Source organism: Pinus tabuliformis, chromosome 1_2 (assembly GCF_031772625.1).
Source record: "Pinus tabuliformis cultivar Carrire ecotype Pingquan chromosome 1_2, CPIR1, whole genome shotgun sequence".
Taxonomy (NCBI): domain Eukaryota; kingdom Viridiplantae; phylum Streptophyta; class Pinopsida; order Pinales; family Pinaceae; genus Pinus; species Pinus tabuliformis.
In genome coordinates this window covers 898748387-898761416 of record NC_142298.1, presented here as the reverse complement: position 1 = coordinate 898761416, position 13030 = coordinate 898748387, and the positions used below count along the sequence as shown (strand labels likewise).

The window sequence follows — 13030 nt, the reverse complement described above, 5'->3', positions numbered from 1 at the left end:
ATAAGTGGGAATGAGCAGAAATACCACTTTGTAAGTGGGGATGAGCAGAAACACCACTTTATAAGAAGGCGCATGGATCTTCTCTAAACAAATTATTATCACTCTAAGTTGTTTGATGACGTCCAATTAGGAAGTTGCAAAAGTGAATTGAAAACTATTAATGGTAAGTAGTGCTGACTAAGCTTACTTATCGATGGAGGCTCCGTTTTCAATTGTCAAGCTAAAAGACAAACACAGTATTGTCAGGTTGTATAATTGATGGGCAAGAAAATCTATAAAGCCAGTTAGGCTTGGGGTTCACAACAGCTTTATTGCAATTCTCTCGCTTTATCCTTCAAGGAGAGATGGTATCTGTTTTTCTTGTGGTTATTGTTTTCATTGCGTTGTGGGAAAAGACCAGTGGAGGTCGACCAATTCATAGGCATTTATCCTCCAATGGGCTTGGCAAGACGCCTCAGATGGGGTAATTTCCTCTGCATAATATGTTATTGGCAATTATGATATCATAATAATTAGACAGATACTCACATAGATAGAGTTGGGTGTTATCTGTGCTCAGCTGGAATAGTTGGAATCATTTCGGCTGCAACATTGATGAAAATATTATACGTGAAACAGGTAGCTTTCTTATCTTGCTTGCAGACAATCATTTATAATAGGTTTTGGTTGGTCTTTACAAAGAGTTAGTTTACTTAAAATATAATTTTAATTTTGAACTGGGTACTTCTTATGAATATACATGATACAGCTGATGCAATGGTTTCCTCTGGTTTATCCAAGATTGGATATGAATACGTGAATATAGGTAATATATATTATTACAAGTTTTCCTTTTGGTTTGCAAAAAACATGAGTTTTTGAATCTAGCTAGTTATATATTGTTAAATTCCTGACTGTGTTATTTGATTATCAGATGATTGTTGGGGTGAGCTAAACAGAGATAATCAGGTCGGTATACCAAAAAAAGAAAACAAAGAGAATTACGTTATAATTCTTGTTCATTTGTTTCACAGTTATGAATCTTTTAATTGATACAATTATTGATTTGTTTGAGATTTATAAATCTTTTAACTGAAAGCAAGAAATATTGATTTACTAAAGCTGACCATATTGATTGATAGGGTAGTCTGGTTGCTAAGGCTTCAACGTTTCCTTCCGGAATTAAGGCTCTCGCAGACTACGTACACTCTAAAGGACTCAAGTTTGGAATATATTCTGATGCTGGGTAAGCGTACATTAAATATTAGATTAATCAAAACTGGTCTTAAAGATATAAAAAATCTGATTCATTCTCGTTTTGCGCATTTGGAATGGTTTTGAGTTTCATATATTTTGCCAGAAATTATACATGCGGCAAAACCATGCCAGGTTCCCTTGGATACGAGGAACAAGATGCTAAAACCTTTGCTTCATGGGTAAATACATTTACTCATTTCTTGCTAGATTTGGATCTTAAATCAGACCATTGTTTCAATACTGAAAAAGTGATGACTACTTTGTGGATGAATGTTCAGGGAGTAGACTACTTGAAATATGATAATTGTTTTAATGATGACATAAACCCTAAAGAGAGGTACATATTATTTGTGCTATGCTTGATATTCAAACATTGGTCTAGACTTCTATAAAACATGGGTATTAAACTTTTATGGAAAATATACAGGTACCCAAAAATGAGCGAAGCTCTTACTAACTCAGGGCGTCCTATATTCTATTCAATGTGTGAATGGTAGGTTTCATTTCTGACTAATCTTGTGTTTAATCAATGAATAAAGGACACCTAGAATCTTGGTTTTTCATGTGAATCTGATGCGACACGCGGTTTTTGTTTGATCCTGCAGGGGTGATGAGAATCCTGCAACTTGGGCACCCAAGATTGCAAACAGCTGGAGAACTACAGGTGACATTCAAGACAATTGGGACAGGTAATGGACAGCATAGGTATACGCTAGAGTATGTTATCTTACAGAGGTTGAAAAAATATACATTACTATGTATGTTATATATTTAATCGCCTTTACTGTGTATGTTATATATTTAATCGCCTTTCATGAATATTCAGACTATAACTTGTTTCTTCCAGCATCACATCTAGAGCTGACATGAATGATAAGTGGGCAGCATATGCTGGGCCTGGTGGATGGAATGGTAAATTAACAACGGTATTTAGAAAATGGTCATTATGCTTTTGCTAATATTTCTATGATAAATTCCAACGTCTCTTTGCAATTTGTGTTTTGTTTTTGGTCACTGTTTGAATCAGATCCTGACATGTTGGAGGTTGGAAATGGCAATATGAGCAACGTTGAATACCGTTCACACTTCAGCATATGGGCTTTGATGAAGGTAACAAACTATCCACCTGTAAAATTTAATAAACAACTCAAGTCAACAATATATCTCTTTTGTGACTGCTCAACACAGAAAAACGGACCAAATTAAAGTATACAGGCGGGATTTGATGGAGGGTCAATGAATTCCTCACACATACAAGTCATCAAATGTTATTTTTTCTAATATGTTTTTGGGCAATTTTGTTGTTTGTTTAATTAATAGATGAAATGTTTTTTTCTTGAATATTTTTTGGGCCATATTGTTTTAAATTAGCTAGAATTTTTTAAAATTCATAAATTTGAGTTATTTCTACAAATATAAAATGCCTTATCAAATTATTATCAAAATTATTAAGGTGTTGAATCCCTTTATAAATTATTACTAAACTTATATTTCTTACTACCTACCAAAAAAACATTTCATGTATTAATTAGATCCACACCTTTTTCTATTTATATAAAAATTTTAATAATTTAATTCTATGTTTGATGATGATTTAGTTGATAATCTTTTGTCCTTCAGGCACCCTTGCTGATTGGATGTGATATAAGGTCTGCTACCTCAGAAACATTAGAGATTTTAAGCAACAGTGAAGTCATTAATGTTAACCAAGGTTAGCTATAGAAAATCCTTTGGAAGAAGGCTTTTTCAGTATAATCTTCATAGTTTATTTTGAGTTCAATGAAATCTTTCATTTCTTTTCGATTTGGGCAGACCCATTAGGAGTTCAAGGGAAGAAAGTCCGCCAAGAAGGGGATCTCGAGGTATGTATTTCTTGTAGGCTGAATATTTAGTCTATGTTAAATTGCTTGTGTCTCAGAATTCTATATACCATATGTACGGGTGAGTAATATCGAATGTTGCTAAATATCAGATTATGCCAAAGTGTATGTACAATTTCAATTATTGTATATTTATATTTTCCCTGACCATATTCTTGAACACAAATAAATAACTGCAGGTTTGGGCTGGGCAACTGTCCAATGACAGAGTTGCTGTAATCCTGTGGAACAGAAGCGGTTCAGAAGCTGTCATAACTGCCAAATGGGAAGACATTGGCCTTCCCTCTGATGCTCTAGTTCAAGCTAGAGACTTGTGGGCTGTATGGCTGTTTCTTCTTGCGCTATATTATATTTTTCTTTAAACAGCAAAATGATTATCATCATGACCAGATAGAAAGTTTTGGTTTAGGATGTCAATAAGCATCAATTTCTTTACTTGATATAAGAAATTATTGTGCCTGTAATTAAATATATAGTGGAAGATTATGACACTTTTTCCTATTTTATATAGTGGAAAGATTATGACACTTTTTCCTATTTTAACATTGCAGCAATCATACCTTCCATCAAATTTACAAAGCAACCTCACATCGATGGTTGATTCGCATGGTGTCAATATGTACATTCTAACGCCGAGCTCGGGCTAAACTCACAGCAAAGCATATCGACAGCTCAAGGCCAGGAAATATTAACAGTATTGTAGTTTAAACTATCGATTCTGTAATTTTTCTTGGCAATATTTCTATCAAATTTGTGCAAAACCAACCGTGAATGCATGAAGGTTAGAAGGTTAAATGATCTAAAATCAGATCAGAATCAGAGAGTTTAACAATAAGGGCATTGCCCTAACAAACACTCTTTAAGCTTATGGAATAAATAGTTACTGCATCTTCAATGTTCATATTTGATTTTATGGGTTAGGAGTTATTTTTGAAGTTTTCTAGATTGCAGTTGCTTTTAGTGTTATTTTTTGGAAAAAATTTCAGTGGTTTTTTTTTCTAAAATCAAGCATGAATTTATTAAAATGACAAGTTTGATGGTTATACAATGAAAATGTTTTAGAAGTTTTTTTAGGGTGCTGAACTCATATATACAGTGAAACAAATAGTTTAAATAACACAAATCAAGATTTAACTTCAAATATTTTCACGTGATTCTTACACCAAATTTTTTAAAAATTATATTAAAAACAACTCTTATTCTTTTAAGTTTTAAACATTTAAAATTTTATTAAAATTAATTAACATTGATATTTAGTCTTTTTGATTCACATTATCCCTATTTGGAAACCTTATTAAAATTATATGTTTTTTTAAATGTTTGGAAACATGCCTCACCCTCCCATTATTACATTCAATTAGTTGTGAAAACTTCAGTTTGAACTCACCATGAAGATGAAATGTCCAAAGTCCTAAACTATTAATTGTTAAAAATTATTTTTTCAAACACCACTTTAACTTAATTATTAAAGTTCTAAACTTTATGGTAGAGAAGGATCATTTGATTTAATTACTTTTGGAAATTTCATGGATCATGATTGTTCTCGTGAATGACTTTTGAACATATGAATAATGGCTTTGCCTAACAATACATGAACACGAGTGGTCCAGTTTTAACAACAAAAAATCCTGCTGCTATTTTATATGGCAAGTGTTCATGGATATCACGTTCATTGAATACCTACCCTTCTTCCTTCTTTTCTTATTAAAAGTCTGATGAGCCTTTGGATTTATGGATTTAAAGGGTTTTGTCGTTATAAAAGTCTAATGACCCCTTCTTTGCTCGTTAAAAGCCTAACGACCCTTTTCTTACTAAAATTCTAAACACACCGCCGGTTTGTGGATTAAAGAGTTTTGCCTTTTTAAAAGTCTAATGATCCGATGGATTTACGGATTCAATGATTTAAAGGTTCTTTTGATAACACAAGTACAAACAAGATGAGCTGCGAGGCAGCAAGTCCCTGCAAATGCACCCACTCAGTGTCGCCCAGGTTTTTCCAAAGGCGCTCAGCTCATCTTGTTTAGTCTGTTATACATCAAAAAGCGGATGTTCCGGATGTTCACATGGGAGTGTTCCTGAGACTTAGGAATAGTTGCATAGCCAATGCCCAAGATGCTTCAGATGGACATATAGTATAAGAGCCTAACCAAACGCTTCAAATACAAAGTCAGATGGTGTAAAGTTTCGCCTAGGTCAATAAGGTCAAGAAGATAGCTTAAATAAACACTGAAACCCAACTAAAACACCCAGAGTCTGCCTCTGATCAAAGGCTTAATCTAAAACAATCGGTATAAACGCACAAATATATGTCACCGAAACTGCACGTGACAACAACGAATAATATCCGCAATTCAAAAAAAGAAAATATCATAGACACGACCTTCATCATGAAATAAGTCCAGGTTTGAACGCCTAAACTGGGTGAACAAAATATTAATTATAAAAAAGCATCAATGCTTACAAATCCCGAAGTCGAAGAAAGACGAATGTTGTCCATAGAACAATCTAGAGAAAGTCAATGGCCTTTAAAACGACCTAAAAGCCAAATCTTCCTGAAGGTCCAGACCGCTAATGATAGAAATTAAAGGCCAGCAAACCCAAACACCTTGCAAGGCAACGAACAAATTAATGGATGGAGGGTTTACCGAAATAGCAGGGCATATTCATCAAAGTCTAACCCACAAGTATTGTGCCAATTCTATTTTTAAACTACCATATACTTGTTTCATAGATTAGCGACTATATATTTAATCTTATTCACTTTTGCGTGTTAGTTCAATAAGAGAGAGAAGAAGTTTTTTAATTAAATCAATTATAAATCGATGATTACGATGTTACTTATATGCGGTGTCTGCATGAATCGCAAGTGTCTTCTGCATTGCAGGTGTCAAGCAGCACAAATTCCAGTTTTTAATAAGCTATGTGTGGACTAGTGGGGGGATGATATGTGTCTACGTGGTGGGGCTATGTTTCTCATTCCTTGTCATGCTCATCATTCATGGCTATGCTTATGGCGCAGCTACCATTTCACTAATCGATCCCGCAGAGGTGCAGGTAGTAGTTAAAGGTGTTGTTCCAAATGCGCTCTGCGGAGGTAGTAGTTAAAGGTGTTGTTCCAGATCCATGCGCAGATCATCCAGCAACAATTTCTTCTGTTGACCAAGATGCACGAGCAGCTAAAGGTGCAGCCCGAGAGCTAGTCGTTCCAGGTGCAAATACAATTCCTTGAGCAGAAGTCCTACAATAATAACAACTATAAGTCCTTCTCGTTCTACGGTTGAGTAGTTCCGTTCGACTTTAATCCTGTCCTGTGAGATGTTGTAGCAATGGAGGCCACTAGCAGGAAGGAAGAATAGAGCACAGTGCGCTTTCCGTTGAGAGTGGTCTTTCACTTGAGTGGTTTGCGTCTTCAAATATGCTAATGTAGCAGGTTTACTGTCTCAGTAATGCCTAGAACTCTATCTTGAGAAAATGCCTCTTTAACAGGCGGGTAATTGGGATCTTAAACAACAGGCTCTGCTACTGAAGCTGCTTACTTAACAACAGTGATAGATTCTGCTAATGGCACTGAATATGGGTCACCTTGACCTCTGCTAGCAGATCGGCTTCTAGCATTGGATCTTTATTCGTGCTTAGATCTGAAACAAAGTAGAATTCTCACTATTTTAGTTTATTCAGTTGTTGCAAGGGATGCGCTCTGCGGTAGAAACCCTAGGCTGATTCTATTACCTGTAGAAAATGGATAGCTAGCATCTGTAAAAGGCTCTTAAAAGGGTAGTGGAAAGACTGTTTGTGGTTAATTTTTCCGTGTCCAATATCTGGTCAGCCTCCTGTACAGGTAACAGACAAGACTAGCAGTTTGTTGAACATGTCTGTTGCTTTATTGTTTGCAAACATTATATGTATATAAGGATAAATATTTTTATCCATTTTTTTTGTTGTTTCTAGAATCTCATTTATGTATTCTTCTTACATTTGTATGATATTGCAGACTGTGGCGCTGAAAATTCACTAAAGCCGATGTATATACATGCCCTGCGATAGCAGCTAATCCGTATGCGAGGACTGCATGTGGGTGCATAACTGAATCAGTGTGTTGTCTGGTATGGAAACATATTGTGCATAAGTGCTCGAGTTCCTCCTCTCTCACAAAACAATATCTTGGAAGCGGCTGTAAAGTCCCTGTCTGCACAAATAATGGAGATATCCGTGTTAGTAGTGCAACCCAAGCATATATCCCAGACGACTTGCAGCTTAAAGAATTATTCAAAGGACGTTCACCAATGGTAAATTTTTCTTGGCACCCGAACCCTTCTGATCCTCAAATACCTTTGGACTCTTTGTTCTCCATTTATAACCATCTGGGCGTTCGTAATATATCTCAAGCTCTAACCAAAACTGAGATTTCTATGCAACAGAGGATCTCTTGGCAGAAGCTTAAGTTTGGGGAGGGGATATTGGGGATGGCGTTATGCAGAGTATGTGAGTGTAGAATATTCTCTATTATCAGGACAGAATATTAAAGTAAACACAACAGCTATGGTAAGATGGGAGAAAAGCCCCAACAGGCTTTTGATGCAATTTAATAAGAATTCGGTAAAGATTTTAGGGGAAATTAGTGAATTACTGTAACGTTTGCAAGATTCTGTTTACTATTGAATTTTTAAAAAAAATTAAAATGAAAGTTCCGAATGGAATAAATACTCTGACCTTAATGTTGCCGTATTCCAAGAAACTGAATAAAATTTTGCTGTCGTATTACACAGAACCTGTGGAATTTGGAGGGTCGCGACTAGCAACTCTGCCCTTTCCTCATATGGTAGAGGCCATGGGTAGAAGCAGGAGGTAGCTTCTCTATTTTTTTTCATGATTCATTTTCCTTTCTTCATGAATCATTCCTCTTGTATGGCGAGTTTCCAGTGCTGCTAGTCCTCTAATAAGATTTGGAATAACATTACACCTGGTTACATGCAGAACATAGGAGATGGCACCTGGAACATAAGAGATGGCACCTAGGCACCTGGAAGTTGTGGCAGGCAGGCGTATAGGGGTATAGGTGGTGATATACCATGGAAATCCAAAATATCGGAGCTAGCATTTAGTGCTGTGGACTAATGCCAGCATTCGATTAGTATTTTTACCAGTTTGAAAATATGAAGCGAATAACATATGCTTTAGCTTCGGATTAGCTTCGAATTACCTTAGGTCCTCGGGAAGAGGCCAAATAACATGATTTATCAATATGTCTTTACAAAACTTGGTATATAGTTGATGACCGGGGACTAAAAGCAGGTCAACTAATGCTATATCTGTCGCGAACGATTACTATAGTCCATGCCTGGAGGGCAGGGACTAATAAGAAGGCTTAACAAATGAATGATAAATCTCTTTACATGTTTAAAAAATACAAGTTAAATTTGGTTCTGGTCGCATATAATAATTTAGATCAAAAAGCTTCTTCATTTTTGAATAACTGAAATACATAGTTATAAAATTAACATTCAAATTCAAATACATAGATATAAAATGGATTTTATAAACGGTAAAAAATATGAAAATCAGCAATCACCCAATCAAGAGTATAAATGTCTAAATATTTTTATTTTTTCATATTTTGTAGAAGAGATATGCTATATTGGAGTTGTGTTTGGGGTACCTATCATGTGGGATGTAATCTTTATGTGAAGAGCTAACTAGTATCATTTTATAAATGACAAATAACCTTTCATTATTAATTAGCAGAATGACAAATCGAAGATTTCACTAGTAAATGCCAATAAAGATGAAAAATTTCTCAGTTCAAAAAGTATGTATTGTTATTCCTAAGAGAAAAGTAGTCTATAGAAGAGTTAATGAAAGAAAAGTCTCCCATCCTTGAAGGGGTGTTCTAAGGAACATATACAATAATTGGAATATTTTGTTTAGGTGGGGAGTGTTCCAAGAACTTAAAGGGCTACCTCCCAAGAGGGAAGTGGAGCCAAAGATCCAACTATTGTGATACTCTCCATTTCCAAACATTTGGTTGTACAAGAAGTCCATGCTAGAAGCAAATGAGATGAAGAAGCAATTGCAACAACTGTGGGAGTAGCGTGTTATTTGACTAAGTACCTCACCATGCACGTTACCTATCATAAGTGTGCCTAAGAGGGATGGGACTTGGTGAATATGCATTGATTAAAGGGTGCTGAACAAAATTATCCTCAAGGACATGTACCCCCACCCACGATTGATGATCTATTGGATGAGCTGCAACAAGAAAAATATTTCACCAAGTTGGAGTTAAAAGCAAGTTATCACCAATTTTGAGTGAGAGAAGAAGAAGCCTAGAGTACCACCTTCAAAACTATGGAGGGTTTGTATGAATGGTTAGTCATGACATTTGGTATATGTAATGTACATGCTACATCTTGAGATTAATGAATGACATACTATGCCATTTTCTAGATTCATTTGTTATTGTTAATATCGATGATACATTGGCATACAATGCTACCTTAGAGGAACACATCACAGAGTTGATGCAAGTTCTAGATACATTGAAGAAACACAATTCAAGATAGGAGAGTTTAAGATAGATCCTTTGAGGATCAAGGCCATCAATAAATGGTTGAATCCCACCAATTTGTTTAAGGTTATAAGTTTCGTTGGGGTAACATAATTCTCAAGGAAATATATATCCTCATTTTTAGTAATAGCTATACCACTCCACACATGACAATGATTGGAAATAATTTCCAATGGGGGAAGGGTGAGGAGAAGACCTTTAAGGTGTTGAAGAAGAAAATCAGTTGAGTACAAATTCTTGCATTACCAAACTTTCAACAACCTTTCGAAGAGAAGACATATGTGAATGAGCATGTTATGGGAGTTCTCTTGATGCATGAAAGAATACCTATATGCTACCATTTTTAAATGTTTCATGGGGTGGTTCTTAAATATCCTACCTACGGTAAGGAGCTTTATGCCTTGGTACAAGCTATTAAGAAGTTGAAACACTCTTTGATGAGAAAGGAGACAATCATCCACATTAATATTTAATTGCTACGTTACCTACAAGCTCAGAGTAAGTTTTAATGTACCAGCCATTACATGTGGATCATATTTTTACGAGATTTTCATTTAGTGATTCAGTACAAGAAGGAAGCACAAACAAGTCAACCGACAAGCTTTCAAGGCCACGCACTTCAAAAGTCATAGCTTTGGGAACTGTAATTCACATGGAGCCTTTCACCCATGATGCATAGAGACAAAAATATATAGAGGATGAGGACCTTAAGGAGGTGTTTAGTAGTTGTACAAAATCAACTTTATAAGAAGCAATAGGATTCAATATGATGATGTCATCCTTGGGGGATGATTCACCATTTTTGGAGTAAAAAGGTAAAAAAATAAAGAAATAAAAAAATCTTATTTTCTCAACTCGTATTTTCAATTTATCTCCCTACTATTTTACTCCAATTTTATTTGCAGCACCCGTTTAATGCATGATTTAATTTTTCATCTAAGGAGTATGCATGTTGCATACTTTTGATGGCCCCTACTACACAGAAAATGTTAAATACATAAAAAATGTGATTGCAATCATGTTTTTTTTTTTTTTTTTTTTTTTTATTTATTTATTTATTTATTTATTTATTTATTTATGTATTTCACATTTTCCGTGTAGTAGGCTCCACCAAAAGTATGCAACATGGGTACTCGTTGGATGCAAAATTAAATCATGCTTAAAATGAGTGCTCTCACTCAAAATTTGAGGAAAATCCTAGGGAGATAAGTGGAAAATACGAGTTGAAAATGTAATTTTTTCATTTTTCCCTCTAAAACTTGATGAAGTAATCTAAGCTTATCTTATTATTTCCACTATCATTATATAACAAAATTTCTCTAGTTATAGCACAATTGACTATCATCTCCAAAAAGGGTTATTGTACAAGTTAAACAAGTTATGTGTTCCTAAAGGTGAGTGGTAACAACTAATGAGAGAAGTTCACATCTTTAAGGTTGTAAGGAATTTTGGTGTAGGGAAGATAGTGGCCAACTTATAGAGGTATGTGTGCTTACCCAAAATGAAAGAATATGTAGCTAAGCTCATAAGAAGACGTATGATCTATAAACTATTGTGGATATTCTATTGGATAGTTTGTCACAACATATCTAGTAAAAAACATTAGGAAACATAAAATACACATCATGAGGGTTTATTCCTCCATATATTTTTGGATCTATAAATTATTGTTTATTTCATATACATGCAAATTATAATTATGTAGAAAATAGATAAGAACAAAATAAAACACACAAATAAAAAATTAGCACAAGATATACCTAGGAAACACTTTAAGGAGAAAACCCAACTAGAAGGTGAAGTTACTCTTGTTTTTGTTCCTTTGAATAAAAATGGATGCAAATACAAAGAAGTGGGATCTATGTCCCATGGGTTGCTACAATTCAAAATCCTCTATGTTCACACTCTCCCTATCTACTTATGGCTACTCTACCCATCTATGGAACAAAATGCACTCAAATAGAATTGAATGCCTTTTCCTCCTAGTGGTTTGGTTATAACACAACTCAATAGCTACTAATCTTGGGTTTGACTCCTTTAAATCTTAACTAGAGTTACTATATTGAATCATATAAATTTCTTTTCATCATGAACATGTGTCTAGCCCCTTTTCCATGAGTACCGAGGGCTGACATGGAATCCTCTTGAATTATTTTGGTAAATATAGAAAGGTAAACTTCTGAGTGGCATAATTTTTGTATGCATACTCTCATTGATGTGATTCTTGTGTCATTGGAAAGGTATATATGAGTAAAATAGGAAAAAGGAGGTGTCACACTAAAGAGACAAAGATTTACCCAAAAAAAATATTTTTTATACCTCAAACTTCTCTCGATAATTTTCAGACCCCAATTTCCCAAACTGGGTCTCATTGGTAAAAATGGCCTTCCGAGATAATTCCTCCACTTTTTTCCACCCTAAAAATATTGAGATGTATTACAAATAATATAATGATCCAATTTATATCACAAATCCCCATTTTTTTGAGTCTTTTGGGCCACAAAAGCTCTTACTAAATGAGGTGAGGAAAATTTTCTTCTGCCTTCTCTCAGGTGTACCATTTAGCTTTGCTTGGAAGTTATCCTTTCAACCCAATATATAAATGGTCATGTTGTCCTTGTCTTGTACTTCTAGAACTCATCTACATAATTATATCCCTTATAAAGTCTTCTTAAGCATCTAGTGATAAATCCTCTATAGAAAGTAGCACTTGTTCCTCTTTTTTATCTAGCATGGAAGGCTCATAGATTTTCATAGTATCTACGTTAATCATTGAGTAAATGTGTATGTATGGAGGTAGAATGAGTCTATAGGTGTTATCACCCACCTTTTCTAGTATCTCAAAACGATCATATCGTAGAGCCTTTATTTTCTTACTAGAACCATGTATCCTCTCCTTGTTCAACTATAAACATACTATGTCTCCCACCTTAAATTACCTCTTTTTTCTATGTTGTTCATGCATGGCCTTGTATTTTTCATGTGAATTTTGTAGTTTCTCCTTACCTATAGATGGATATACCTAATATTCTCAAAAAATAATTTTTCCCTTAATAAATCTCCTACAATATCCTCTATTAGTCCTCCTTGCTTCCCATATGTAATATCCAAAAGTGAAGGTAAAAAATATCCAAAACTAGTTTCAAAGTGGTACATACCATTAGAAGTGTGGATTTATCTGTTATAAGAGTCTTGTATATATATTATATTTTTTCCCCAAGTATTCGAATGCTGATGATTTCAACCCCTCAAAATCTGCACCAAAGTCCTATTGACTACTACCTACCCATTTGTCTATGGATGGAATGATGTAGACCTCTTCAACTCCATGTCCATATTCTCCCAGAAT

At 34.8% G+C, this 13030-nt stretch overlaps 1 protein-coding gene across 1 annotated transcript; it reads left to right on the top strand.

Moving 5' to 3' along the window:
- Positions 1 to 320: 320 nt before the first annotated feature.
- LOC149208848 (alpha-galactosidase-like) lies at positions 321 to 3991 on the top strand. The gene is made up of 15 exons (XM_089394159.1): positions 321 to 463; positions 560 to 618; positions 749 to 805; positions 914 to 948; positions 1122 to 1225; positions 1340 to 1415; positions 1515 to 1573; positions 1664 to 1729; positions 1842 to 1925; positions 2084 to 2148; positions 2264 to 2346; positions 2857 to 2947; positions 3049 to 3098; positions 3296 to 3436; positions 3668 to 3991. Exons 1-15 carry the CDS (start codon positions 345 to 347, stop codon positions 3761 to 3763), a joined length of 1185 nt encoding a protein of 394 aa, XP_089250285.1. The 5' UTR covers positions 321 to 344; the 3' UTR covers positions 3764 to 3991.
- The last annotated feature ends 9039 nt before the right edge of the window (positions 3992 to 13030 follow it).

Bases quoted from the DNA above. Each gene is read 5' to 3' on its own strand.
- LOC149208848 (XM_089394159.1), top strand. From the start codon at position 345: ATGGTATCTGTTTTTCTTGTGGTTATTGTTTTCATTGCGTTGTGGGAA. The intron at 806-913 runs GTAATATATATT...TTTGATTATCAG, and splicing joins ATATGAATACGTGAATATAG to ATGATTGTTGGGGTGAGCTA. The intron at 1,730-1,841 runs GTAGGTTTCATT...TTGATCCTGCAG, and splicing joins TTCTATTCAATGTGTGAATG to GGGTGATGAGAATCCTGCAA.